Source organism: Lagopus muta, chromosome 5, assembly GCF_023343835.1.
Source record: "Lagopus muta isolate bLagMut1 chromosome 5, bLagMut1 primary, whole genome shotgun sequence".
In the NCBI taxonomy this organism is placed as follows: Eukaryota; Metazoa; Chordata; class Aves; order Galliformes; family Phasianidae; genus Lagopus; species Lagopus muta.
The window spans coordinates 47,343,180-47,370,852 of NC_064437.1; the positions used below are offsets into that span (position 1 = coordinate 47,343,180).

Here is a 27,673-nt window from a genome sequence, read left to right on the forward strand (position 1 = left end):
TGTTGTGTTATATGCAAATCACATGATTTCCAATCAATTTTCTGATTTTTTGTGGACTTGGTTCACAATTTTTAAGTACTAGGAACAGGCAATACAGGCTCTGACAAACCTCCTTTGCTTCACTACAGACAGCTCCTGAATCACAGAAATTAACTGTCCTGAGGATATTCTGAGCTTTTTCTGTCTCTAAAGCAGTCAAGAGTTTATGTGCAGCCTGTTTACCATGCATATCTTCATTAATGGCTACTTGTTCAGTCAACTCATCTTCCCTTAATATTTAAAGCATTTCACTTTGAGTACAAGCATCAGTGTGCTGATCTGCTGGATGGTAATTTTCAGGATCATTTTTGTCCCTTTAAAACAGAGGTGTTGTGTTTGCTGTTCTCTGCTCTGCCATTTCCCCAGCTCCTTCAAGCTTTTCAGGACTGGTTGTGTGTGATCCAGTAACTTCTTCCACCAGCCCACTTAGTATCTTTGGCTGTGTATCATCTAGGTCGGTTGCACTGCAAATGCTTACACGTCCCAATGCTTTCCTTGTCTACGCCTTACTAAAGACTTTACTTTTGGAGACAATTGTTAAAATCTCAGAATGTTGCAACTTTTCTTTTAGTTACAAAGTGGATATCTTTTCTTAATATTGCCCAGTCTCTTAGAATGTGATTTGCCTTCATTGTAGACAGAATGGTGATCTCTGTAGTTTTAGCACACCACATTTTCACACTGCGATTGCCTGTTGATTATGGGAGAATGTCAGCAGTTTACGGGCCAGTTTGGGTTGATTATTAAAGAAGCATAAGACAAGTTGGACTTGTAGAAATAGTTCTTTTGTGCAAGTTTTTGTTTTTGTTTTTGTTTTGAAGATACATAAATTCTTGGAAGTTGTGAAAGTTTTGCAATACTACGGCTATGTATTATGGAACCTCATACAGAAACCTCAGGGTGCAATTTTCTGGGTGCAATGCATTGGGATTTCAACTGTTTACTTCTCAGTGTTTCTTCTAATGCTGTTTTATCAGGATGAATTTTGCTTTCTTCTGGTGCACATGTGTGTGATGCTTTGCCGTTAGCCTCTGACAGTGAGCACACATCAGCAAATTCCATTCAGTTTAACATCTGGGATGTCGTATGTTAGTCCACTGTTGGAGTCAAGTCACCTAAACCTTGGTAGAGAAAGGTAATCCTGGCGTGTGGGAGATTTCAGAACATAGAAATCTGGTTTTGCTCAGATTTGGAGCCTGCTCTGGGCCCGCCTGCCTAGCGGGTGAGCCCTGCAAGGCTCCCTGCTTCTAGAGAGCTGCCAGGCAGCTTTACTGCAGTGTTGTGAAAATTGAATTGCTTTTACAGACTGTTTGGATTTCCACAAATTGACTTTCACTTATGGAAAATGCCCTGTTGGAAGATTTTCAGCCTATTCTATTAATATTGAAAGGGAAAGTATAAACTGAAAGGATAGGAAATGTTTTAACTGTGTGCTGAGCGAAAGCTTTGTGCAAGCATTTGGTTTCCTGACAGCGCTCCTGCACAGATTTCCTTGTGATACACACACATGGCAGCAGAAAATCTGGCCCCCTGACTTTCATGGGCTGTTGTGAAAATATTTGTAAATGATTGGGAATTGGAGAAGGAGAATTGATTTAGCCTAGCCCGACTCCTTGCTACATTTTTACTCCGCCTCTATGACCTTAAACTGCGCTCGACTTCCTGGAGAATTAATGCTTGACTGAGGAAAAATCGAGCGAATACCTCATTACTGGGTGTGTTTACAGCATACCTTAATATAATGGCTAGCTCTTTGTTAGGCGAACAACGAGTGGTTTGGAGAATGGGTCATTAATGACTTTGCATTTGGCTGTGCCTTGTGTTGACCAAGATAGAAGTTCAGCAAGAGCAAGCTTGAACAGTGTCAGGCAAAAGGGATTCTTCAAATGGAGCTAAAAATGGAGCAGCAGAGGAGGGGGAGTGAGATCTGAGAGGTGCTGATCGCTCCTCCGAGATGTCAGAGGCAGGCAGGGCAGGTATTGCTCATCCCAGAGTGGGCTATGGGGAAACAGGTGCAGAGTGGCAGAGGGCGCTGGGTTGTCCCACACCATGACGTGGTGGCTACCCAGCAGCACTCTCATTTCTAAGGTGTCTGGGGACACCAGATGCGTTATGGATCACTGGGGATCAGTGAGATCAATATCAGACGGAGTCCCGCTGGCAATGAACCGGAGCGGGATGGCAGGTGGGGGCTCAGAGGCTGGCTTGTGCTGGGAGGGGTTGCATTCATGCTCAGTGCCTTCTGTCATGTGGTGTGATGCTGACCAGCAATTGTGGTGTTGTTTACATGGTGCCTGAAGGGTGCAAGGTGTGGCAAGCATAACATCCTGGAGAGCTCTAGGGAATCTGCTGGAGGGAGAGGAGTGCTGAGGGAATGAGAGAGAGGGGGGAGGAGAAACAAGCCAGAAGCCACCAAAATGACATTTAAAAAAAAAAAAAAAAAAAAAAAAAAGTTTTTATTTTTCATGTGCACAAAAAGAGAAAAGAATTGAACGGAACCGAAGCGATGAGGAAAAGCCAAGAGTGGCTGCAACAGCCTAGAATGGAAATTACCCTGCACCTGGCACTGGTCCTCTCTATGTGCTCATGCCTTGCTCAGCCTGGAGAGCATCAGCAGAGCTGCATGCGGTTGGATCTGCTTTCAGTTCCGTAATTGCTGCTGTTTGTTCCCTCCTTCCTGCTTTGCAAGTTTGCCACTGTCTTGGACCCAGCCAAGGACACAACATGGTATGTGTGGGATCCTCTAGAAGCCCCCATTCTGTCAGATCCCAAAGGCAGCTATAATTCTCTTCTGAGAGGCCTGCTTTTCCATAGGGAAGAAAGGCTATTTTTTTTCAACAGTTCAGTAAATCAAAAAATTCCTTTAGGAAAATGTTGATGTACATATATTAATCTATACTCAAGAAGAGAAATAGGTGCAGGGTTTTTTAGTTTTCATTTTGAGGTTGGTTTGTCAGCCTCACATTCATTTCTTCAGTTCTGGTCGTGTTCTGAATGTGACCCATCATTGCTGGTGGGTCACAGAGCATGCAGATGTGGGCCCATTTCCACACAGCAGGGCTCGTTGCTGCTTTACCTCCCACCCCAGGTTTTAACAGATCTGCCCTGTGCAACCCTTCCAGCTTCTTGCCCCCACATCCCGCTGGGCCAAAAGGACATGAAAGCTTCAGAGAACAGGACTCAAAAGTGCTGCCCAGTTTTTAATAGCGTGGTCCCTGTTCCTCCCAGCGAAGGATGGCATTTGAGAACTCACAGGATTCCTCCCTCTCAAAAAAACAAACAAACAAAAAACAACAACAAACAAGCAAAACTGTTACAGGAGAAGATGCAGTTGCACAGCATTTCTGCTTGGTCCATTAGATAAAGCAACCATAGCAGAAGAGCTAAGAAAGATGTGAAAGAAATGAAGGGAGAGCTAAAGAAGAACAAAGAAATGAAGAGCTATTTGTGAGGAAAATAAAAAGAGAGAAATGTAATGGAAATGTTCATAATTATTCAGAATAATACTTAGCACTGCAATAGAATTTTCTTTCCAGGATCTTAAAGGTGAGCTGGTGCTAATTAATTCAGCTGCACCGTACCTCTGTGGACTAGGAACTACCATTATCCCCATTTTACAGAAGATTGGAGTTGAGGCATAGGGGAGAAATTGGACTTGACAAAGGTTCACTGGAGCCAGGTGGAGAACTGGGGAGTCTGAACTCCCGGATACCTACTGCCATACCAGTAATACTGATCTGGATAGAGAAGTGCCCTGGGAATGAAAAACACTAAAAGAAAGAGATAGAAGTGAATTAGAGTATGAGAGAGAAATGAGAGAAAGGGAAGAGACAGCAGAATGGAGGAGAGAGATCTGAGTCACAGACTTCACTGGTTTTGCATAGCAATTTCTTTCCTCCAGTATTTTTTTTTCTTTTCTTTTTTTCCTGTAAGACTTTTAAAATAATAATGAAAAAGAATCCATTTATAACAAAGCAACTGTTGGCCATTTGGGAAAGGGGTCCTTCCAAGGTTTGGCTGTTCCCTCAGGTTCTGGATTTGTGCTGTGCTTTATTGAACACAGTGTTTTGTTTTCAGTGAGCACAACAAGACTTGCACAGTACAGACAGAGTGTTCCTTATCTACAGGATGAGACGAGGCTGTTTTAATAACTACCATGATGAAGATGGAGATGAACTTATATACAAGAGGAATTGCCTTCACATTACACACATTATCTTCCTACAAAGCAGCAATTGTTTTTGCAAATAACATAATATTAAATAATTGGTAAATTTTTGCGTTTCCTGCATAGTCCAGTCTAATGGAATCTATATGAATATTGATGGTTTTCTTCCGCGTAATATCACCACATAAATCCCTGTGTCAGCTACTAGACTTTAGCTATAATACTGCTTTACAATGCATCCACCGACTGTAAATCAAAACAATCAACACAAGAAACTCTTTGGCAAATGTAATTCAGTACATTCGCGTGGGGGTCTACAGATGGTGGTGGAAGAGGATTAGACTGCCCAGTCCTTTGCATAATTCTGCTTTGCATTTGATTTTCCTGATCAAACTACTTGCACTTATGTACTTCCAGACCAACCAGCGCCTGGTGGAAGTCCTTTTATTGGCGGAGTTACATCAGTGGTGAATTTGTCCCTCTGAGGGTCAGATCAAGCCAGCCACGAGTGAGCCAACCAAATCCAGCTTTTATGACCTATCTCGTGTCTCACGTTTGGCGAAACACCTTTATGAAAAAGAGCATTTCTGAGCTGCTAGCTTCAGTTGAGGTGGCCCCTGGACTGAAGGTTGCTAAACGTGAGGTGTAACCATTTCCTTTCCTTGAGCCTCCTCAGGAAGTTCTAGTGGCCAGTACTGGGATGCATTGCCTTTGGCCCTGGGCACGGGTAGGGCAAGGGCTGTACTGATGGACTAAAAGGGAGACTATGGAACAGGATCCAGCATCTGTCTGGTGTCTATGGAGGAAAACAAGGAGTGGTACATTTTTAGACATTACTCAGATTTTTGCTTCTCATGTAGAATAAAATGAGACAATGGGCCAAATTGTGGTCTCAGTGACAGTGAAACAACTCTTCTATTTGCAGCAGGTTACTCAGAGGCTAGGAGTGCAGAATAACACTTCAAATAATAGATCAGAAGTAACCTCTTTGACTTTATTCTGTACAGGAACAGATTGTAGCTCTTCATGTTCTATGTAAACACCCCCCTCCCCCCCCATACCCTTTTCATTTGGGCATTCCGTTAAAGAAGACACAGACCTATAATCAGCTAGAGCCATGCAAGGGCTACAAGTGTTAGGTGATAGGGGCCTTCGGGATCAACACAGCTGTTTAGTGATGGTGACTTTCATACACACAAGTTAAACTTGAAAACAGAAGGCTGAGTCCACAGCCACATCTCTGGCTGGGAACTTTGGATTTCATACACAATGTTGGCTATATGGACTATATCGTTTGCTTTTATGCCCTTTGGAGTTTCGATTCTCAATCCTGTCTTTGTCCATGGACAGTAGCCCATTCATTTTATCAGAAACCTCTCTAAAACAGCAAGGATCTGCTTTGGCAGACTTGATGCCCTGGGGACAGGCTATAGCTGCCTTCATGTTTTCTTTGAGTGTTTTTTAAGAAGTGTCAGTGCAAGGAACAGTTTATGAGTTTGCTGACAATACAGGAGTAATAAGCATTTCTATTGACAGTTAGCCTTTTGCAGAACAGTGTTTGCTAGTCACTTGGGAGCCAAAAAGAGCAGAAAAAATCCCTAGAGAATCATCAGGTGAGCATTTGGGATAAGGGGTAAATATTAGGGTGCACAATATAGGGTTGGATGTGAAAAGATGAGGGTGCATATTGGGACTGGCTGGAAGAATGCGGGCATATGGATTTGAATGTAAGCCCATAAATTATCAGGCATATGAGCAGATGGACTGGAAATTGAAGAGGGGCCCATGTTGCAAGGCTGCAGTGGTTAGGAAATTAGGTGTTGGATACAGATAATGAGGCTGTTGTCACCAGGCTGTAGGGATCTGGAGAATGGGTGCTGGACATATGTAAAACTGGGAAAGTTGGGATGTGGGTGAACGGACGTAGGCATGGGTACGGGGATTAGGGTTAAAGGAGAGGAGCCTAAGGGCTAGGGAACCAAGCAACAATCCCAGCCAATCCTGAATTTGTCCATCTCAGTCTCAGCTGTCCGAAGGGCAATCAGATGGGCCCACGTGAAGCCCCACACTTTCCTTTCCACCACAAAGCGCAGTTAGAGTGCAGCTGGGCTTGTTTTCTTTGTTTGCCAACCAGTGACATGGAAAACATTTGTTGACTCAGAGAGCTTTTTGTCGACTGATGTGTTTGGTAACTTTGTCAGATGTGACTTGTCCACACGGCTCCCCAGAGACAGGATTTGGGAAAGGGGAGGAGGAGGAGGCGACAGGGGTGGAGCTGGCATCCAATCCTCTCCAATACCACCATCCCATTGTAGTGCAAAACAGAAAGGAAACAAAACCCGAGAGTGAAAGAGGAGCGTCAAGCGTCAGAGGAACTGGTCTGCCATTCGGGTGGCGGGGAGGGGTGAGACTTGGAGTTTTATTTTTGTAGGGTTTTTTAATTATTATTCTGTTTTTGTTGTTGTTGTTTTTGTTTGCTTGGGTTTTTTAGAAAATTGGGGATTTGTTCTTTTTTTTTTTTTTTTTTTTTTTTTTCCTTTTTACAGACCTTCATGACAAAGCATAAAAACACAGTTATATTTATATATCTATTTATATATTTCTTCATTTCGTCGGTCGGTTTGTAATTGTTGCTCCATCCTCCTGTCTGAGCTGATTGTGTGTCACAGAAGTTGTGGGTGTGAGTGAGGTTCTGCCCAGCTCTGGCCTCGAGGGCACCGCGCAGGGCGCAGCCAGCGCCAGGAGCCATGCCGGGAGGTGGGATGAGGTGCGTGGGGAGTAACAGAAAGTCACTTGGTCCTTCTCGTGTTTGCCAGGTAGGCAGGGCTTAGTGCCACCGTCTCTGCTCTAGCCAGGCTGTTCCTTCTGTCCTGGGAAACAGGGCGACGGTCACCGGTTACGCATTCTGAAGAGTTCACCACAGAGGAGCGTATCTTTGGGGATCAGTGTTTAGTGAGCAGCTGTCTCCCTGCTTCCCCCTGCCCATACCGCTCCCAGGAGAATGGGGTCCCGCAAGGCAATGGCTGCCAGTTCCCCTCAAGTCTTGGGAGCGCAGGAGGTCGAGCTGTGCCGAGGTGCTGTTGAGGGCTCCTGAGGTGCCTCAGGGTGCGGGGGGATGCGGGGAGAATGGGGTTCTCAGTCTGGTATGGCGAGCGCTCGGAGCGGTGGAGAGGGAGGTGTGCTGCGGGGGGGCACGGCGAGGCTCTCTTCACCTTCCCAGGGGCGGAGGGATGGGTCAGACAGGTACAATATGGAGGCCTAAGCTGTCACCCTGCAGTTTCATGTGGTTTCCATGGTAGCTAGTGGCGGTCATAGGCAGCGGCAGCAGTGGGAGGTGCGGAGCCCCGGGATGTGGCACTATAATAATAAGGGGAACCTGAAAGTTAACACAGGAGAAGAATGGACTGGTTGAAAGGACAAACAGTAAAAAAAAAAAATAAATAAAAAATAAAACAAAGAAAAAAAAACAAAGGAGAACTAAAAACAAAAGAAAAGGAAACGAGGAAAAGGAAAGGGAGCAAAAGAACGAACACTGGGGACTTGGCTGTGTCAGTCAGTGGAGGCTGGCCAATGCCATGCTTCAGAGAAGAGAGGTTACAAGGCCCCTGGGTGTGAAGACCCTATGTGGGAAGGTGCTCTTGGCCCTTCTGACCATCACTGAGGAGCTGAGAGGGAAGCATCAAGCACTGAAGAAATACCCCATGGTTGTGTTGGGGGCACCAGGGAGGTGCTCAGCACATGCTGAGTGTGTCTGGTAAGGTATGGTGGGCCGGTTTTAAAGGCAGGAGAGGAAAGGGAACAAAATTACTTTGTTTAATACTTGGGATTTTCTTCAGATGAAAAGCCCTCTAGACAGTTATTGAATGCATGTTAAATAGTGATCGATTATTAAGATTGCATTTACTGAGGTTTAACGGCACTGGAGTAAAATGTGCATCTATTATCCAGTTGTTAAACCTCCGTAAAAACGTAGTTAATAATCACAGCTGATTTATTTTACGTATAATAAATATCTTCCTGTTTTCTTGCAAAGAGTTGTTGTGTTAGAAGATATGATGAGAAATTTTTTCCCCTCTGCAGAAAAAACCTGACTTTTTCTGGTCGTATTAGAGTCTCTACAGATAGATATATTCCTGCAAGGAAACTCTACTGGCCATTAAAGATGCAGTGCTGAAGGCTATCTCCCATTCTAGGCAGTGTTCTACTCGGTCTTATAAGAACTCCCACTGGAATTCCAGGTCTCCAGAAAAAGCCTCTGGGGTTAGTTTGGGAGAGGAGTAAAAGCTCGTCTGGACTTTTGATTGGACCTTGAATAGATGCTAATTGCAGCTGGAGAGAGTAGCGGAACTTGAATTTAGCTTCTGATCTGGTCTGGGTTAAACTGTGGATGCAGCCCAAGAAGACAGAGCTGAGCTGGAATTCTGAATGATCTCATGGAAGAATTGGCTTCAGAACGGATGCATGAGATCTATATACTCATCTAGACACTGGACTGGAGAGTGAGGAAAAAGGCCCTTCGTCTGGTCAAAGACTTGAAAGCTCTTTCTAGAAACAAACAAACAGAGAAAAGAAAACAAAGAGACAAACAGAAGGAGCGCGAAGCTGGGGGTGCGGTGGCAAAGAGGTACTCACTTAGTAATGCAGGGTTGCTGAACCGCCAGGCCTCGTTGTAGGTTGTGTACTGAGGGTGGCTGTAGGGGTTCCCTGAGAACTCGCTCCCTGCAAGAAATCAAGGAAGTTGTGAAATACGGTGAAGGCAGTAGATGTATGTTTGCTGCTTCATCTAGCCCATGTTCCTGTTGAATCCATATGCCATCAGGAAAACTAGTGTATGTCGCTTCCTTGCTCAGCTGGGGCTGTGCCCTTCAGCTCACCATAGGTTTTGTGCGCTCTGTGTGCAGTGTTGCTTATCTGCACAATTAAACATCAAGAGATTGACCTTGGAATGAAGAAATTAGTTTAAAACAGTATATTTCAAAAGTACAAATAATAAACAAACTGGTTTATTTTTCTTTGCCTTCTGATTTCTGATTCTCAGGTTGTAGTATGATTGGATATGCAAGCTTTTTCTACGTCTATCAGCTTTCTTTTAAATAGAATCAGTGTCAAGAAATGGCACGGGAGCTTTAAGGTAACAACTAAACTCCTCAGAGCCAGCAGGGCTGTTGCTGTCAGTATGTATGGCTAAGTTTTGTCTTTGGGCTACTGAGGGTACAGAAGCATATTGTTTGAGCTTGTTATTGGTGCTGTGCTGAGAGCAGGGTAGGATTAAATAGAAGACAAAATAGAAAACATATGAATCACTCTTTCTTTCTTGTTCTTTGATGATGTTAGTCATAAAAGTGATTCAGAGACTCACACTTACGATTAATCAGTGAGTTACAGAGAAAACTTTCTGTATTCCAGTTCCAGAAAAGAAATTTCCAATGGTTATTACGTTAGGTGCTGTCTTGAGTCTGGAAGAAGAGCTGGGCTATGGATCTCTCTTCACATTTGGCAAATAAGGCCCAAAGCATGCTAGTTGTGAACTTTGTGATCTAATAAGACTCTGAACCAAGATTTGAATGTTGTCATCTTAAATATTTTATTGTTTTATAGATGTCTGTGCAGGGCTATGGGAATTATGTTTGGGAACTGAGTAGGTATGGTATTGCTTTCAAAGTACATACATCTCCCAAAACTTAAAAAAAAAGTCATTATCTGACTCAATTTGATGCAGTACCAATGCGCAATGGGTGACATCTGAAAGGCATTATGTGCTCAAAAGGCAATGAGTGAACAGCATGACATAGCTTCTGGTCTGCTCCAAAGGGTGTGTGGAGAACAAAGAAGTGTTGGGAGAGCAGCTGGGGTCCCTGCTAGATGCCATGGAATAGGAAGAGGAGGCAATGCAAGATGCGCTGGATGCCTGTGTTGCAGTTACTGAAGAAATGTCAATTAATTACACTGTAATCTCTGCAAATCCCCCTTCACAGGAGAGTTAAAGCAAAAACCTGTATTCTCACATGGCAGAAGTGAAGTCTGTTGAAGCTGGTATATTTGCAGTGATTTAAACTGGAGCAGAATCTGTCTGGCTGGGTCCTTTAAAGGTGCTCAGAACAATAACCAAAGCAGCATATGTGTTTCCAAACCAATTACCATCCAAAGCTCCTTTACAGTAGTTTTAATTTCAGCATACAAATGTATTTCATATGACAGACCTTAAACGTTGTTTTAGTGACAATAATTCAGCATGTTTCCATATCTAGAAACGTTCTGCACTGAAAATCCCAACGGGTAGCTGGGAAGGAATAGGTGAAGCCCATTGTGATGACTAAGATGCCCTGGAGTAGGACACAAAGGCAAAAAGCAATGCGCAGTCCAGGTTTACCTCTCCCACAAATCACCTGTGGGTACAGTTGGATGAATTCGACCCCCCAGGAAGCAAAAAAACCAACACAGATGGGAATTACTGCTTTGAAATGCCTCACAAAGAGTTAACCTCTCTGCATCGAGAAGTTCTGATGTTTCAGGGCTTCTGTCTCACTTTCTTCCCAGTTGTCATCCTAAACTGTTTATAGCAATTCCTAAAGCCCGGGTTAAGTAGAGGAGAAAGAGCCCTGGCTATGGAGAACCAGGGAGGAGAGAGGGCAGCCACTGGAAACAGTGTTTATTGACGAGGAGTGAAAGCATGCATGCAGCAGGATAATGAGCTTTTGAGCTCAACTGTGACCAAGAGGAACTGAGCTATCGCCTTCCCTGATCACTAATGAAACAAGTGTAATTTCCTCATCAACATTGGATTCTGTTTAACGACTCCCTGCCGTTGCCATCACCAGCCCTCTGCAGGCTCTGTGCTGCTCTATGAAAACTGCAGTTCCTTTCAGAGAATGCTCACTTCACCAAAACTGCAGAATCTTGATGGCCTTTCTGGGAAAGTGGAAGAAGTGAGCCGGGGATCAGAGTGCTCTGTTACCTTTGCAGGAAGCACTTCTCAGGTGGATTTCATCCTTCTCTGAGTGACTAACACTGCTTTTTCAGGTATGCATGCAGGGACTGCTTGTTTCCATCCATGTCCATCCAATAACCTGAAACTGTGGGCAACTGCAAATGCAGGACGTGTATTTTGCCACATCGTGTGGGTTGACCTCCGAGATACTGGCATGCATGACTGACCGTGTTGCATGGATGTACAGCTAATGGAGACAAGCTCTTCTCTAGACCACGTGAGGAGAACTCCAGTGAAGGGCTGTCATGGGTAGAACAGAAAGCTATGGTTGGCACTGGTCAGTCTTTTCAGTTACTGCTTTCCGCTGGAAAATGCTGTCTCATCGAAATGGAAATGTTTTGCATGAGCTTGTCAACTCAGGGGAGTTTTGGAAGGAAAAGTTCAGAAATGATTGCAAATTAAAACAAAGTATTATGTTTCATCTTTCTTGTTTTGTTTCATTCTGCTTTTCTCATCTCATTTAATTTCCTTTCATCTCTTCTATTATTTTAATATGTCCTGACATCTAGAACATGTTGTCGTTATTGAAATGTTTCATCCTGATGTTTGCAAATTGAACAATTTCAAGATTCTGACTCCTCATTCCAATGCAAGATGAAAACAAATGTCAAAAAAATCAGAATTTTGAATGAGTTGGAAATTTTGCTTTCTATCCAGGTTCTGCTTTTAGCTTAGAGCCTTTATTTAGGGAAAACAGAGCTTCTTTCTCACGTCCGCTTATAGCTGGACAATGATGCTGGTTTTCCTGTCACCTTGCTCTGTATTTCTGACACACCCAAAGCACGGGCTCCTGGTCCTGTTGGCCCACAGGCACATAGCAAAGCACTGGTGACGTGCTGCTTTGTTTTCCCTTTTCAGCATGGACGCTTAGCAGCAAGCACAGCGGATCGATCTCATGAGGCCCATATTCTGTGCAGTCTGCACTCTGGGAACCTTTACTAACAGTATTTCTTGGTATCTGTATTTAAATCTTGGTACGTTCAGACTTCTAATACAGAAACTATGAGGCATGAAGTGAGCCTAGCAGGTGGTGTGTTCAGAACAAATAAGGGAGGTAGTTTTCACACAACACTCAGTTAAGCTACAGAACTTTTTGCCATAGGCTGCTACAGACATTAAAGGCTTATATTGGTTCAGGAGGCACTGCTTGAGATTATGGAAGGGCATTTTGTCCAGAGTGTTTAGTATTAAACTGGAAGATACTAACTGCCTTAGAAAGTCCATGAGCTGCAACTCATTGGAGGCAGAGAGATCTTTCGAGAAAGTGCGATACTGGCTTGCTTTACTCTTACACTCTTCCCAAGATTCACTTTTGGCCTCTGATAGAGAGCACTGGCTGAAGAGTCCTGCGGTGTCACCCATTAGAGCTGATCTTATGTTCCTCCCCAGGAAGCCTCTTCATCTCCAGCTTGTTGGCTTCCATCACATAAGAAAACAGGAACAGAAGGGCTGCCAGGCTGGGGCTGCCCAGCGGGGCCTGACCAGCACAGCCAGGACTCGGTGCTATGTAGAAAGATGCAGTAACTAATGCAGGATGCCCAAGCAGGCCACAGGAAGACTTTCCTTGACTGAATCTGGGCATCAGTTTTAATGTAAAGATGTCTGTTAGACATGGATGATAATCTCTTTGGAGTATACGTAACTCAGCTTTCTTCTTCATCATTCTATTCCTAGTTTTTTGGTTTTTTTTAATTTCAGTATCTGTGTGTTTTTAGAGGCACTCTTGTCTTACGCTAATTAGCCTCTGCAACAGATCTCCTGTTCTTGGATAAATGATCCCTGTGATTAGCAGTCTCAAAATCTTTGTCCCAGTTTAGGAGTCAGTATCACCCCTGTATTGAGGGTGTTAAAATTACATAGCAGACACTGAACATGAGATCTTGTGTATTAAAAGTTGAGAAGAGCCTGTGGTTTAGAAATAAGTATTCAAAGAGTCATCTGTTTTAGTGCTACCAATCACTTCTGTATGGCATGACCTATGAACTATAACTGACATGTATGTTGTAAACTGAATCTGAATTACTGTTACAGAGTGCTTTTTAAAATTGATTTATATCATCATAGTGCTCCTCTGATTCTGGAGCCAAGTGGAGTTGAAACCATCTCTCTGAAAAACTGTAGAAGGGGATGCCCTGGGTTCTGCAAACACTGCAGCACCCCAACAATTCAGCAGTCATCTATACTGAGGGACTGAAGGCAGGTTACAGAAGGTACCCATTTGCTATCTTTGCCTGATCCAGTAGTCGCAGCATAGTCCAAGAGTTTTTTTATATGTCTTGGGATCATATGCAGTAGTGGGCATCTTGCTAGCTGTGGAATGTGACCATAGTATTAACCACACTTTGTGATATACAAGCAGTGATTGGTTGTTTAAAGGTGTTAAGGCTGACCTACAAACATCCCCTATTGGTGATATTTTCACTGATTAACTGTGCTCTGCAGCATGTGCTTGTTTAGTTGGCTGTTTCAAGGTTTGGATGAGAGTTAAATTAGACTCACAAACTGTGGAAATCATTTTGCAGTGATCTAAAAGCTTTCTGTTATCAACTTTCTGCTGCTACACTTCGCAGTTGCTGTCTGAGTCATTCCTCTGGTAGCAGAGGTTGCAGAACAGTTTCTACCCGCTCATTAGCAATTGCAGCTCCCATAAGCAGAAATCAGTGGCAGATGAAGTCCTGAGCTACTGTGGCTGAGAATTGAAAATCCTGCCTCTTCATTTATCTGCTTGGGCTAGCTGTCATCTGAGAACTGGGGAGTAGAGACTGTGGGAATAACCTTCTCCATTTTTCAAGGGTAAATGATCCCCTGAGCTCCCCATACCCTGGGCAGTATTACTCAAGACATTTGCCAAAAGAATGTATTTCTTCCAAGGATTTGAGTGGCAAAGGAACAGTTTGCCTTGCAGTGTAGGATTAGGTAGATACTTTCTTGAGCTGGAGGCGTTGTCATATAAACGGAGAGTGGGTAAGTTGTTGGCTGTTGAAAGTGAATAGTTAGTTTCTCCTGAAATGCTGTTAATCATTGCTGAGCTCTTAGCTAGTCCAGGCTGTGGACAGTAGGTCTCCAAAAACTGCAGGTCTTAAATTACCGTTGATGGTTTGCAGTTTGAAGCCCTGCCTTTAGACAGACGTAAGTTGTTACCCTAAGTTAGTGAACAGCTGAATATCCTGAGCCACGAGCAGTACATAATAACCTGCACGGATCATTGAAAAATAATTACATTAGTTAATGAATACTAAGGTTAATTAATTACCAATTAATTGGTACAGGTTATAGATAGCTAGTTGCCCATAGCAGCAGTGAATCAGTTACCAGGGGACAGACATACAATGCAAAATGGGTGGTGAGCTACTTTGGTTATAGGCACCTGACATATTCTTTGTGAAAAGAATAGACTTCAGTGGCAGCAAAGCAATAACAAAGCCAACTGTGAAAGCTGTTACACTGCTGGTATACTGTTCAAACACACGTGCACCATTATTGAATTCTGGACTTACCAGGAACCATTCCTGCCAGAGTTGAGGTTGGGTAGCTGCCTTGTCCAGTTGGGGGAACATGGGGTGGGTAGCCAGGCAAGGTGGTGCTTGCCATATCACGACCTGAAAAAGGAAAGAATCGGAACAGGGGATCAGAAGGGATAGGATCATCCAATATTGATTTGATATCGCTTTTTACCCCACCACCATCTGACTAGCAGTCTGTTGGGCAAGAGCTGTGTGGCCTGCGGCACATAGATGCTGACCTTCCTCTGAAAATTTTGGGGAAAGACTGTGGCACTTTTGGTCTCAGGTTATAAGGATGGATGTTAAAACTTTGCACTGTGAGGCTCAAAAGAATTTGTTTACGCTGTCAAATTTTTTTTAGTCCATTAGAAATGTTGGATCTGTTTTAGCTAAATCAAAACGGCCCTAAGCTTCACAAAGAATGGCAGTACATTAATGGCCAGAGTAGCTGAGGTCCCTTCTATAAGCAGTCGATGCCATTCCAAAAATGTGGTGATGTTGCCTTAGGGCATGGTCGATGTGTAAGGCACTAGAAAGTGATCCAAGTGTTTTCTGCATCTGTCTCTGTTCCCACTTCTTGCTGTTCACCTGCTGATACTTTTAGGCAAGTCACTTCACCTGTCTGTGCTTCTTTTTATGCTGCAAACTCTTTGGTGCAAGGGCACATTCCCAGTACATTCGCACAGTGCCTATCGTGAGATCAGTGCTTGTTGGACACCTTCCAGGTGCTGGTGTGATATATAAGAATGGAATTGTGCAAATTAATTTCAGTCTCACTTCATTTTAGCACAGATCCAAGTTTTTGTTAGTAGTTCTCCAAGTCTTGGTATCTTGTCTCCACCAATGATGTAGAAAGGAGTGTGGGCCAAGTGGATGATGGTAGTTTATTTTTCATCTCATAGGAAGTGCAGCTGGAGGCTTCTTGGTTGATGCCAGAGGCATTTCCTCATTTGGACTGGTTAGCCAGAAAATGGGCCAGCCAGAAGGGCATTTTGCTGTTAGTGCTTATTGCATTTAAATGAACTGAAATCATCTCAAAAGCTGCTGGGAGTTTCAAGCCAAAACCAAACCAAACCAAAAAAAAAAAAAAAAAAAAAAAAAAAGAAAGACTAAATGAATTAAGATAATCTTTGCCCTGCAGCTGCTGGGAGATTTACAGCTCAACATCCAGTGCTGTCTACTGAGATCTCAGCCTGTTCTGCCATCCAAAGCCTTTCGTGTTCCTTATGTTCCTTAGGTGAGCTGTAGCTCACCAAGAAGTTTGTGCCAATTGTTGCTCCTTTCTGAAGAGATACTTATTCTTAGAGAGCTGGAGTCTGATTTGCCTTTGGAAGTGTGACAGTTTAAGGATGTCCCACTGACACCAGTGGAATCACTGGAATTGTGCTGGGATGTGTGATGGGAAGAATAAGAATTGCTTTAGCTTGACTAAGGCAGAACAGTAACTGATAAGCAGGCCCTGGAACAAGCATGGATGTTGTCACAGGTGTCAGAAATAAGTAACAGTTACATGGCAGAGCAAAACCATGGAAAATCAACATGGAGAATGACTCCTGGGGGAGGAAATTTCTCCAGAATTAGGTGGGCTAAAGCAGTGTCATTGCTTTTGTAGATCTTGACTAAAGGCTGCTGAGCTGATTTGCTCAAGGAAAAAGAAAAGTTCTTTCTCCCTGAAGAGATTCCTGAGCCACAGCTGACATTCCCAGCTCACTTTGAGATAATGGCCACAGAACTGCTAGGCAGAGATTCCAGCCGCTCCCCAGTATTGATAAAAATAAATATATAAGGCTTTGAGGATTTGTATTCTACACTCTTCTACTCTTCTCAACCACCGGCGTTGCTTTAGTGATGTGTAGATGCACATTAAGCAGCATGACTAACGCCTACTAGATGTAGTTCTTTTTTTCTCACATTCTTTTAAGGGAAGAAATTTTTGTGCTTCAAATGCATGTATTTTTGGTTTTCTATATTCACTAGTCTGAGATGTAACGGCAGGTGATGAGTGAGAAAACAGCGTCACTGAAAAGTTAGAGAGAACATTATGTAGTAACAGGCATAATTAATTCACTTTGACACTTCCATTCAAGTGGGAATACGTACACACTCACTCTGCTACCTGATCTGCACGCATATGCCCCTGTGTTTTTATTCAGATGTGAGCTTACAGAGGCTGATATTCAAAATGCAGTGTGGAAGATTTGCTGGGAAGTGATCATCTGTCAAAATCCCAATCTTGTAGATAACAAACAAGTACAGTATCACTAATGTGAGTAAGATCCTGCAGAGGGACTCTTAAGTATTGCTACATAGAAGCAACCCCCTTCCACTGCCTCCTCTTGTTACTACCAGGTAAACAAGATCATTAAATTCTTGTACTGGAGGGCTATGGCAAAACCAGCACTTGTCCTGCTTTATAGCATGCTTCCAGTTCTAGTCACGCTTCTTTCTCCTAGAGCCTTCTGAGGCTCTTCTCATCTTCGTCACCCTGCCTTTCTTTGAGCTTTTGAACATTTTCTTCCAAGTCTAATTCTCCACAAAGGTCCTAAAGCAACTTCCTCTCCTGAAAAACAGTGCCTTCTAGCTTAGAAAGTGGTCATACATGACAGCATCCCCATTGAACCGCATTGTTGGAGAGAATCTGTCAGTATAAGCCCTGTCTTAAAGGAATACCTGGAGCTTAGGGGCTCTTTTTGGCTGCAGTAAGATTTGGACAGTGTTATGAACACAAATTTCTTTTCTGTAGTTGCTTGCTACTGTCCTACAGGGAGGTTTGGAAGCACAAATGTCATCTAAGAAGACAAAGGCAGGATGTTAGGTCCAAAGAGAAAAAAATGATAGGAATGTGAAAGAGGCAAAGGTAAGATACGTTTCTTGAGCACTGTGGAACTGTGGTCTGCACTCTGAAGAACTTGCCCAAATTGTGTTCTTTGGCAATGGAGTGACAACACTCTCAGTCGTCACCTAAAAAGATTGCCACTATTTCATCCTAGCCACCTCTGAGCTTCTGCAGCAATGACACTTCAGTCACCTCACACAGGAACTTCCCCTGTACCTACCTTAAACTCCGCTCTCCTTTCTCCCCTCCAGCCTGCTGCTCCTAAGTGCTCCATTTTTGCCACCTACTTCTGTCCTTCCCTTGAAGGCCACCACCACAGGTCTGCATTCACTTGACTGTAAGGCTTCAGAGTCTCTAACCAACCCTTTCTGGTCATGGCATAAAGACCATGCCTTTTGTCTTGACTGCCTGGTCTATCACGCGAGGTGCCAGTGAAGCAGCTGCCTCAGTGCAGCTCACAGTGTAGCTGGGGTGCTGCTCACCTACTAACTACATACTGCTCTCACTTGGTAGCTTTCACAAGCCGTGCTGAACAACCATCTGGCAGTCTCAGGGCTGGCTAACTTAGTCAAGCTTCAATCATCTACCTTAGGCTAGTGCACAGAAGCCTTGCTGGGCCCACTGTACACAGGGGCATTCTGGTTATGGAGACAATGCAGGATTTTGCTGTACAAATATTTCCCTACTAAGCCCCAAGCCCATCCAGGTGGGACACCTTCTATGCTTTTACAGCTTTTTTTCCCGTTTTATTCTGCAAAAATGAAGGACAGGCATGAAATCTCCCTGTGACTCTCCATGGAGCTGAGAACGCATGCTGCATACACAGAACCAGAACACCGCTGCTCTGCTTCCCACTTGCACTCAAAGAGCTTGCAGCATTTACTGGTCTCCCCATCAGGTGAAACTGACCCCCTTGCCTGCAGCACCCCCGCTGAGTTCGTGGCCAAGGCCGGTTACCTGCTATCAGAGGCTGGCTGCTGGACTGCCCAAAGTGGGCACCATGATGAAGGAAGGCACTGTAGCAAGGCGTGGACGCATCGTCTGAAAGGGTCATGTGGAAGGGCTGAAGCTCAGCCTGCCCAGAGCCGACCGGCGTGGTGGGGGTGAAAGGGGTGAGAGAGGCTCCATGAGGCTCTTGCTTTATACTGAGGGGAGAGGAGAGGTTTTCTGTGGTAGGGTAAGGGATGGACACAGACAGACAAAGGGAACAGGGGGAGGAAGAGGAGGGTGGGAAGGGAGGAGAGGAAGAACAAAATGGGTAAATGAAAATGAAGTGGTTAAAATCTACAGGGAAACTAATTTAAAAACAAAAATAAAAATAAAAAAGGTTAGGAGTAGATCAGAGGAGCCAGTGCTGAGACAACAGCAGTAAATGCACCCGGGGGCTAGGCTCTGACTGCAGTGATGCCTCTGCAGGGCAGCAGGGTACGAGAAAATGGAGTGCGGTGGCAGATGGGAGGAATGGGATGCAGGGGAGTGTGGGAGTGAACATGCGGGAGAGGGAGGACAGGAAGAAGCATAGGGTTGGGAAGGAGAAGAATGCTCTGAAGCTTCTATGCTCCCTTTCCTGCTGCTTTCTCTTGCTCACATGACGATGCTATGCTCACACAGTTTGGCCCAGGGAATTATACCCCTTTGTCTCTTCAAACCCAAGGTTATCTTCCCCAGGAGAGCGGCATGGTTATGAGCATCTGTTAAAGAGGATGCTCGATGTAATGGCCAAAGCTTGTCAAGTCAAGCTCCTTAAAAGCTTTGACAAAAGAGGTGCAGCTGAAGTTTGCAGTGGTTAAAATGAAAAACTGAGCTGTGCCATTAAATAGGTAAATAAATAGATAAATAATCAACTGATCTTTTTTACAGTGGCGTGCACTCAGTACTGCCTCTGGTAGTTCCTAGAGCACAGTGTTTCTAGACAGATAGGCTGATGAACAGATAGAATTGAGGAGAGAAAATGTGGGAAACTTATACAAGGTCTCATTTTCACTGCTGTTTGCACTGGACCTCCATTTCTGATGTGCAGATTTGCACAAGCACAACAGATACAGCTCTAAGTTGCTCCTAACTGAGCTCCCAGAAGCAGGTCTGGGAACTGTAGAACTCTGTGACCTAAAGCATGGTGCTGCACTGTTGGGTCAGCAGCAGTGGAGTCCTGTACTTAAACACCTGAAAGAGAAGCATGGATGACATGCTCGCACATGGTCCAAATCATCTCTCAAACCAACCACCCAAAGCCAATTAATAAAAGCCATCTCTCTGCCATAATGGCAAGTGTTGCTAATGGTATGTAAGTTAGTTGTGGTGGTTTGGATTTATACAGAGATACAAACGAGACATATAATTAGATGATAAATCTGGCCTCATTAAAGTAGAACTGACTTTAACTGACTCTAGGCACGTTATTGTGAGGCTGCAGCGCTCACCTAAACAATTAAGGGCTGGGCAGTTTCTGTCTGTGAATACTGTTTATCCTGAGGCGTTTGTTTCCAAAGGTTTGTTACCTAGCAAAAATGATAATTTTCCATCTGTGTTCTCCTCCAAGTGCCTCTAACCTAGATGGCCGGCAAGGATCCATGAGCTGTGAGACTCCTTTGCAGCAAAGACATATGGTCATGGTTCATTTGACTAGTAAGGGTCAGTTATGGCCAAAAGATATGCAGTTCCCATTTGTTTAGATTATGTATTGGAAGCCTCTGGTATGCTCAGTGGGGATTGTTGTTTCTTCTCCCTTTTTGCCATTGGAAGTTCTGTTGGGCAAGGAACTTTTCTTAGGGATGTGATGAACAGAAGCTGGAGTCTATGGTGATTATTACGCAGTTAATTAGTGTAACCAGAGTGAGCAGCACATCAGCTTCCAAGCACTGCTTTTTACTACTGGATACTGTCCTACAGTCCTGCAAGTGAGTCTTTGTAAGCCAGTGCCCAGTCAGTAGATGGAGAACCCCCAAAGCTGTTTCTCTTCTGGCTCTCCTGTCAGATGGCAAGAGAGTGTACAGATCTAGCAAAATAAACGGAGGAGACCTCGGTTCTGAGCATCCTCCAGTCTCCTTGCTGCTCTCTGCGCTGTGCAGGAGACGTCAAGTGTAGGGAGCTGTTGGGGAGAAGATGGACGCGGGAAATGTGGGTGGGCAGAAGCAAGAGGTGCTGTGGGCAGAGGTTAATCCTGTTTGCAGAGCCCCTGGGCACGTTGGGTTTCCTAGTCCCTCCCCTGCTTTATTTCTCTTTTAAAGCATGGAACTTTCAGCTATAATCCTTCCTAAACCGTGGCATTTTTCAGGCGCTCTGTGTAAGTGAAACCATAATCTCTGGTAAAACAGACCGCTTAAGCTGCTGTAGCATTAGGACAATCTGATCCAGCCCCTGGATTTCCGCTCTGCCCAGCCACCACAGAGAGGATTTCAGCCTGAAAGGCTGCCTAAAGCCCTCACGATGGGAACAACAGTGCCAGGCCTTGCCTTGCAAAGCTGTGCAGGGTTAAGGGACCAGAAGCTATTTGTCCCGGTGCTCTGAGGCTATTAAAGCCCCTGTCAGGCTCACTGCAGAGATGAGCCCAGCCTTCTCTTGAGCACATCAAGGCTTATGAAGAAAAATTCCTCACACCTTGCAGACGCAGCACCACTTAGTGCAGGGGGATAAAGAAGTCAAGAGCGAGATGGCAAAGAGAACTGGGACATAGTGCTGCTGAGCACTGCTCTCTAAGGAAAGCAGAGAGTAGAGGAGGGCAAGGTGAGACAGCAAATGTTTGCACAACCACACCTCAGACTTTTACATGTCTATTTGTATGTCTGTCTTTCAGTTTCCACTCTGCAACTGTGTGGACATTGTTTATATCCCATGCAGTGTTACTGGTAGAAAGCACTTATGAATTCTACCCTTCTGGTGTCCAACTCTTCACTGACTGAAAGCACCTGGATTCTGTCTCTGATATAACCCCACCCCTGCTGTGCTGGAATAATTGCCCCAGCAGTGAGTTATAGCTTCAAACTGTGTCAGTACCGATGACATCAATTGATTGATCTATCTATCCACCTGATAGTGAGTGACACAGTCCCATTTTTCATTTTAACCATCTCAACTTCAGCTGCACCGATTTTGTTTTTATTTCTGATTTTCTCCAGTCTCTAATAATTCTTTTTGTATATGGGAGGAGGACAGGGAAAGAAGTTTTGTACTTGGCCTTTCCTGTCCCAGGTCCTGCTAGGGCCCGCAAGCCAGCTCTCCTGGCACTTCTGAGTCTCATGGGGGTCCCTTGGTGAGATGGTACTTGGGATCCCAGGGTATCTAACAGTGTCTTACTAGTATGGAAATGGACCTGCAAATGGCTGGGGGATGGGATGAGGTACAGCCCTTCTCCAGGGGAGCAGAAATCTGTTCATCTTCCAGACTCCTTTCTTCTAAAAGGTACACAATAGCCTTCTTTCTGAGCAAACAAATATCACCCAATGGGGTGGGGGAAATTTGGAAGGGTCAGCAGGGTGTGGATATAGCTGGAAACATAGCGGAGGACTACATATTTTCTGCATCTCCAGCTCCTTTCTTTCTGACTGTACTTGCTGAGTTATGGCTGTTTTTCTTCCTTTCTAACCCTCTCCTCTGTTATTCTGGCGGAGAGCTAGAACCGGTGATCTCTGGCCTAAATTCCCCCTGCGAATGAAGGGATTTTGGCCAGACAGGGTGAGAGGAAGATTCACAGCTTTGGGTTCCTACAGAGACTCATCTCAGCTTTTATCGTGCTCTCTGCTGCTGAAGGGAAAGAAGCAGGGGGGTCACAGGACTGGATAAGCGGCTCGCTTTTCACTGCTGGTTTCCTGGAAGATAATCTAGCTGCCTTTAGTGCTCCTTTTCTTTGCAGTAAAGGAAGAATATCAGGATGGCACATCCCTACGGAAGAGTTGACTTGTGTGCTCCCACCTGACAACACCGCACACGGTCTTGTTAGTGTTTGGAGTCCTTCACCTTTTCCTGCTGTCTTTCTAAAATATTTTCATGATCTCAGTGCCTCATACTCTCTGGAGCACGTATCCTTACAGCATCCCCTAGGGATCAGCTTAGTCTGCGAGGAACTCAGCACAGAGAAGATGTACACAAGGTCATGCAGGAAGCCTGTGTCAAAGCTGAAGCTTATCTCAGGTGGTTTGGGTCCCTTTGCTTGTACCCACCACTGAAGTTTTCCATATTTACATTTCCTCCGTGCTGATAAATTCCTTAGAAAGGTTTCAGTGTGACAAGCAGAATGGAGAGGGTTCTCAGTGTTCATAAACTGTGCTTTTATACTACAGTCTGTGGAGTTGCATTGCTTCATCTCGTGAGAATCTTGCCTCAGAAAAGTCATGCAGAAGACCAGACCGGACTAACACAGCCTGTCTTGACTTTTGCTTTCTGCCATGTCAGAAGAACCACTTTTCCTGGCTTTATTTTGCAGGAGCATTATGCAGGTGGCACTGAAGATAAAAATCGTCTTTTTTTTTCTTTCTCTGTATTAGTAACAGACCTTTGCTAGAGCACCTAGAAAGTATGTAAAAACTAACCTACTTCTCATTGTACGTTTCTTGCCTTCTTTTTTAAACTCGTGCTGACTGGAGAATAAATTTTTCACGTCCAGGTTTTATTTAGTTTCTGCAAGATCCATCCAGATTCCTAGCCCAATACTTAACTTGTGGATTGATTAAATATATGCTTAAAGAAAAGTAATAATAATAAAAAAAAGGATTGAAAGAATTACTCTTGGATTGCTTTCCAAGAAAGTAAAAACTGTTGATACCATGATGTCAAATTTTTAAATCCACTAAATCCCATTTTTTACCAAACTGAATTCTACAAATCTGTATTTTTCATCTGATCTAATTAATTGCTGCTCTCCACGTAATCTGACATGCTGCCTCTGTCTGTTTCTTCAGAGAGAAACTGACCTTTCATAGCCGTCATACCTAGCTAAACTTGGAGCTGCCTATGACCTGGACTTAATCTTTGAAACTGGTTGAATATTGTTAATGTTAATGTTAACTCCACTGAAGTCAACTTTCCGTGGCTCTAACTACATTTGTTTGCAGAGGGAACTGATAGAGGAAGATGCACTTCAAAGTCAGAAGGAAAAAGCTGTGCCTGTACGTTTGGCACACACAAGTTCAGTGAGTTCATCCTGCTGTCCCCTTTCTTGGGTCCCAGCCCATTCGGGTGTTGCATTTACAGATTACAGTCCACCCACCATAAGTAAAGCATACGCTCACATTCCCTGGCAGGCAGGGACTTAAATGTTACATCTTAAACAAAATGCTTTTGAAATATATGCTGGGAAATGTAATTAGAACAGAGCACATTATTTTTTCATGCAGTTCATACAACCAATAGGTGTCTCCCCAACTTTCATCACAAGGATAGTCTGCTGATCAGAAAGTCGGGTGGATATTTCTGGGGAGTCCAGGGTAATCCTACCCCTACAAAGAAGGGCCAAAGGTTGCCCTGAGCTCTCCATTTCTCTGAAAGACTGCAGTGGGCAATTTTAATTGTACAAGCAGCTGGCCTGGTTAAATCCAACAGAGTTGATGGAGATCAAAAGTTATTAACATCTGCTGACAGCTGTTGCTTGACTCAGATATAAAGCAAAGTCTTTGCTGTCAATGAGCAAATATCTACATCCCAGAAATTTTCATCGTAGCCAAACTTATTTGTTCCTTCATTTAGCCTCAAAAGAAAAGGCAGAAACTGAATTGTTGGGAAGCCTGTGTAACTCGTCTCTACAAAGAAAGTCCCTTTTTGTCACAGCGTGTGGCAGCCTAAATGCCACCCCTTGCTAAGGAAATTGGACAGGGATTGCCAATTGACTGTGCTTGCTGTAACGCTTATGCTAATTAAGGAAGGCATTATTTCCTTCGGTCCCATCCATTTCTGGGTTCCTCAACTCACTGTGCTTTCAGGTCCATGAGCTGCCTTCTTCAGCATCATAAAGTTCTTGTTAGCGAAGCTTCCGTTGGAAGCATGGTAATAGTTTGTGTGATTCCTGCTTTCCCCTGCTATTTCTGTCAGTTCCAGGGATTCATCTGATCATCCATCACCCTCGGCCATTTGGTCTCAGGGAACAGCAGTAACGCCTTTTGCCGTTCCAAATTCCTTAACATGATGAGAAGATATTATCTCTTTTTAGATATGGGAAACAGTTGATGAGATTTAGAGGCCCTATGAACTTTTGCCACTTCCGCAACTCAAGTAGAGGCTTGCAGCCTCCTTGCAGAAGCAAGCACTTACTTCAGAAGTGCAGAATGTGGAACTCGGTGCCGTTCCTCATCCTCTCTGTCCCTCATCTGCAGCAATTCCATGTGCTTAACTTGGCACATTTCCATCCTCACAGAAAATGTCTCATTTATTAGTCCTTTATGGTGGGATCGTAACAATCACGCAGCAGCCATGTGAGTGATTATCATGGTCCATTTTTGGGACACTGGGGCAGCCAGAGATGTGCCTAACAGGCTGCTTGGCTGCTGTAGTCATGATAGTGAGCAGCAGGCTGCTGGTCTTCATCTGGAAGATTCACCATCACCAAAGCCAGTGCGTGGCCCTTGGTTCGTTGGAGAAATCCTGAATCAGCTCATTCAAGCCTTCACCAGAGCTGTTGCTCACTGGTGTCGGGAGCTGAAGGAAATCAGAGCAGTGGAAATTTTCACCATATGAACAAGGAATGAACCCCCTCTCAGTGTAACAATAAAAGTACAACTGAGTTTAATGGTCAGTTTCAATCATTATTGAAAAAAGCCAGCTGGATTAATCAGTTTTGCACTATTTGCACTATTTGGCTCTTTTCTAAAAGGCCGAGTTTTAGGATGGTGATAAGTATTTAGACAAATACAAAATTTACAGTAAGCATGGTTATTTCATTTTTTGCCAAGTAGGTGAATTGCATCTGTGCACATTTGTTTAAGCAATTATGGTGTTCAACGTAACTTGTCTTTACATATTATTATATGGGAAAATAATGAATGATGAGGCCATATTATTATTTTATTAGATTATTAACTTTTTTTTCTGTGTGATTTGTGTCAAGTTGTATTTGAATTGAAATTAGAATTCAATTAAAAACAGTATTTGCAATTTATTCGTGCTAATTGTATAAAATGACTGTAAGTTTCCTGACTTCCCAAATATATTGGAACAAAAAAAAGCCAAGCCTTTCTAAGCAGGTTTTGTATTAAAAATGACTTATTAAATGAAGGAAAAGATATGTATATATATGGAGGAAATTGAAGTGATTATAGAACCTGATTTTAGAACTAATAGATCTCATCCTTTCACACCAAGTTTAATTCACTCACTGACAGAGGAAAACAAATGTTCCTGCTTTTTCAAATCCTAGTTTGTTTCTTACTTTTGAATGACCTGGTTATTGAACAGAACAAAATTCTCTTCAGTTCACTCACTAGGCTGAAACGAAGGAAATATCATCTTTTCACCTTGCAGGAGGATAAGGTCCTCAAAAGCTGGTTTATCATTTCAGAAAACTTTGGACGCAGGTGTCTAGCCAGCCATTTATCCGTGCTTAGCATCCCAACTGTCTTAAAACTTTCAGGTGCTGTTTAACGACTACTTTTGCATGACTTTTAGACATCAAGTAGCCCTACATCCAGTCACTAGGATGATTTTTGCGTGTTGAAAATCGTAAATGAATTGTAAACATTGATGTAATGTGATGAAATCTGACCCCATGCCAGAGATGAAGGCCTGGCAGAAAGTTAGACCTATGGAACCTGTGCTTGTTTGGTGCCTTTGTCTGACGGAACGTGAGTAGTTGTTGTCATTATGTATTTCCCAGTGAAAAGGAAACATTTTCTATAGAGAGCCTGGTAGCTAGTTTGGAGAGCGACGAAGATTTTAAATTATACCTGTTCCTGTTTATACAGACTAACCATGGCACAGAGGAGCTCATACACTTCCTCACAGGAAGAGAAGTGCTCACATATTCCCATTGCGGTCAGTGTTAGAAGTTGCTGATGTGATTTTTTTTTGCTTCCTTTTCTTGGGCATCACTTTTGCCTCACTCTTCTTTGTAGATCACACTGTTGCAGTGGGCTGGAAAACGAAGTCTATTTAGTTAAAACTGCCAGGATTTAATGAAGTCCATTGTATTTGATTTCCCACAGTGCTGCCTTTCTACTGGATAGCCTCTGGGCTAGCTCCTGGAGTGGGAAAGGACTGTTCACAGCTATTTCTGCAGAACTAAGTCTGGTTTGAAGATACCTCACTTCAGGTACATACATTCCAAAAGACACAACTTCCAGTGGTATTTAAAGAGGGATCTCAAAGGATTCTAGGCTCTGTAAGCAGTTTCTGCTTTTAAAGTACTCCTGTTGCCAGTGACTAAAAACTGAGCTCTGCTCAGTGGGGTGTTATCTGCTGAGTACTTCCCAGAAATCAAAGTCCTGTGCAAAGTGCTGGACAAAAGAAAGCTACTGAAGTTTTCTGTGTTTGCCTAGCCCTGTACAGATTTATACTGCCTGATCTGTTTGCCTTCAACAGAAATAACTGAAGTAGAAAATCTCTGATCAGCAGATGTCTTGTCTTAGTGTTCAACTGCATGTACGTGCCTTATACTGGTATGTTTAACTTCGGGTCTTTGCTTCTAAGAAACCTGACTGGTATCCAAAGATATGGCCCAAGAAGCTGCCAGGAACTCTGCCAGTTTGACTGTCATAGACATGCAACATGAGGCAAGGTGGAGCTGGCTCACTGACCTGCCTGTGCAGGAAGAGATGAGACCATGTTCTCAGGCAGCTTTTAAGAGCTTTCTCTCTGGTACTTCATGTGAAAGTTGCAAATGCCTGCAGTCTGTTCTCTATAAAGGACAGTAGAAACATGTTTCCTGTCCTAGGAGTTTGTATGACCAGAACTTGATCACTAGGACTTTGGGGAGAGCTTTTCTGCATGTTGGGGAGGTGACTGCCAGCATTTCTAGCTATCAGTTCTATGAAGCACACAGACAGCTAAAGGAATTTTAGCATCACCTGTACTTAATATTTCAATTACTTATTATTGAGGTTTTGATGTTTGGAGGGGCACGTTCTTAGACCTGTGAGAGCTGAGAGAACATGCTCAGGCATACTCATCATGAGCCAGAAAAAGGACTTTCTCTAAGGTCTTCTGAAAGGGCAAGAATC

The 27,673-nt window shown here is 43.7% G+C and overlaps 1 protein-coding gene and 1 long non-coding RNA gene across 34 annotated transcripts in view; one reads left to right on the forward strand and one right to left on the reverse strand.

The window, feature by feature from the left end:
* Positions 1-27,673, forward strand: part of LOC125693953 (uncharacterized) — a 309,716-nt gene that overhangs the window by 95,114 nt on the left and 186,929 nt on the right. The window lies entirely within an intron of this gene.
* Positions 2,589-27,673, reverse strand: part of PAX2 (paired box 2) — an 89,582-nt gene continuing 64,497 nt past the window's right edge. For 2 of the 17 annotated variants that reach the window (XM_048946468.1, XM_048946474.1), the window contains exons 9-12: positions 18,492-18,701; positions 14,693-14,794; positions 8,840-8,926; positions 2,593-7,564 (exon numbers count right to left, since the gene is read on the reverse strand). In XM_048946468.1, the coding sequence (XP_048802425.1) occupies positions 7,443-7,564; positions 8,840-8,926; positions 14,693-14,794; positions 18,492-18,701 (521 nt within the window). In that variant the 3' untranslated portion in view covers positions 2,593-7,442. The other 15 variants (XM_048946477.1, XM_048946475.1, XM_048946484.1 and 12 more) reach the window with 12 other exon arrangements.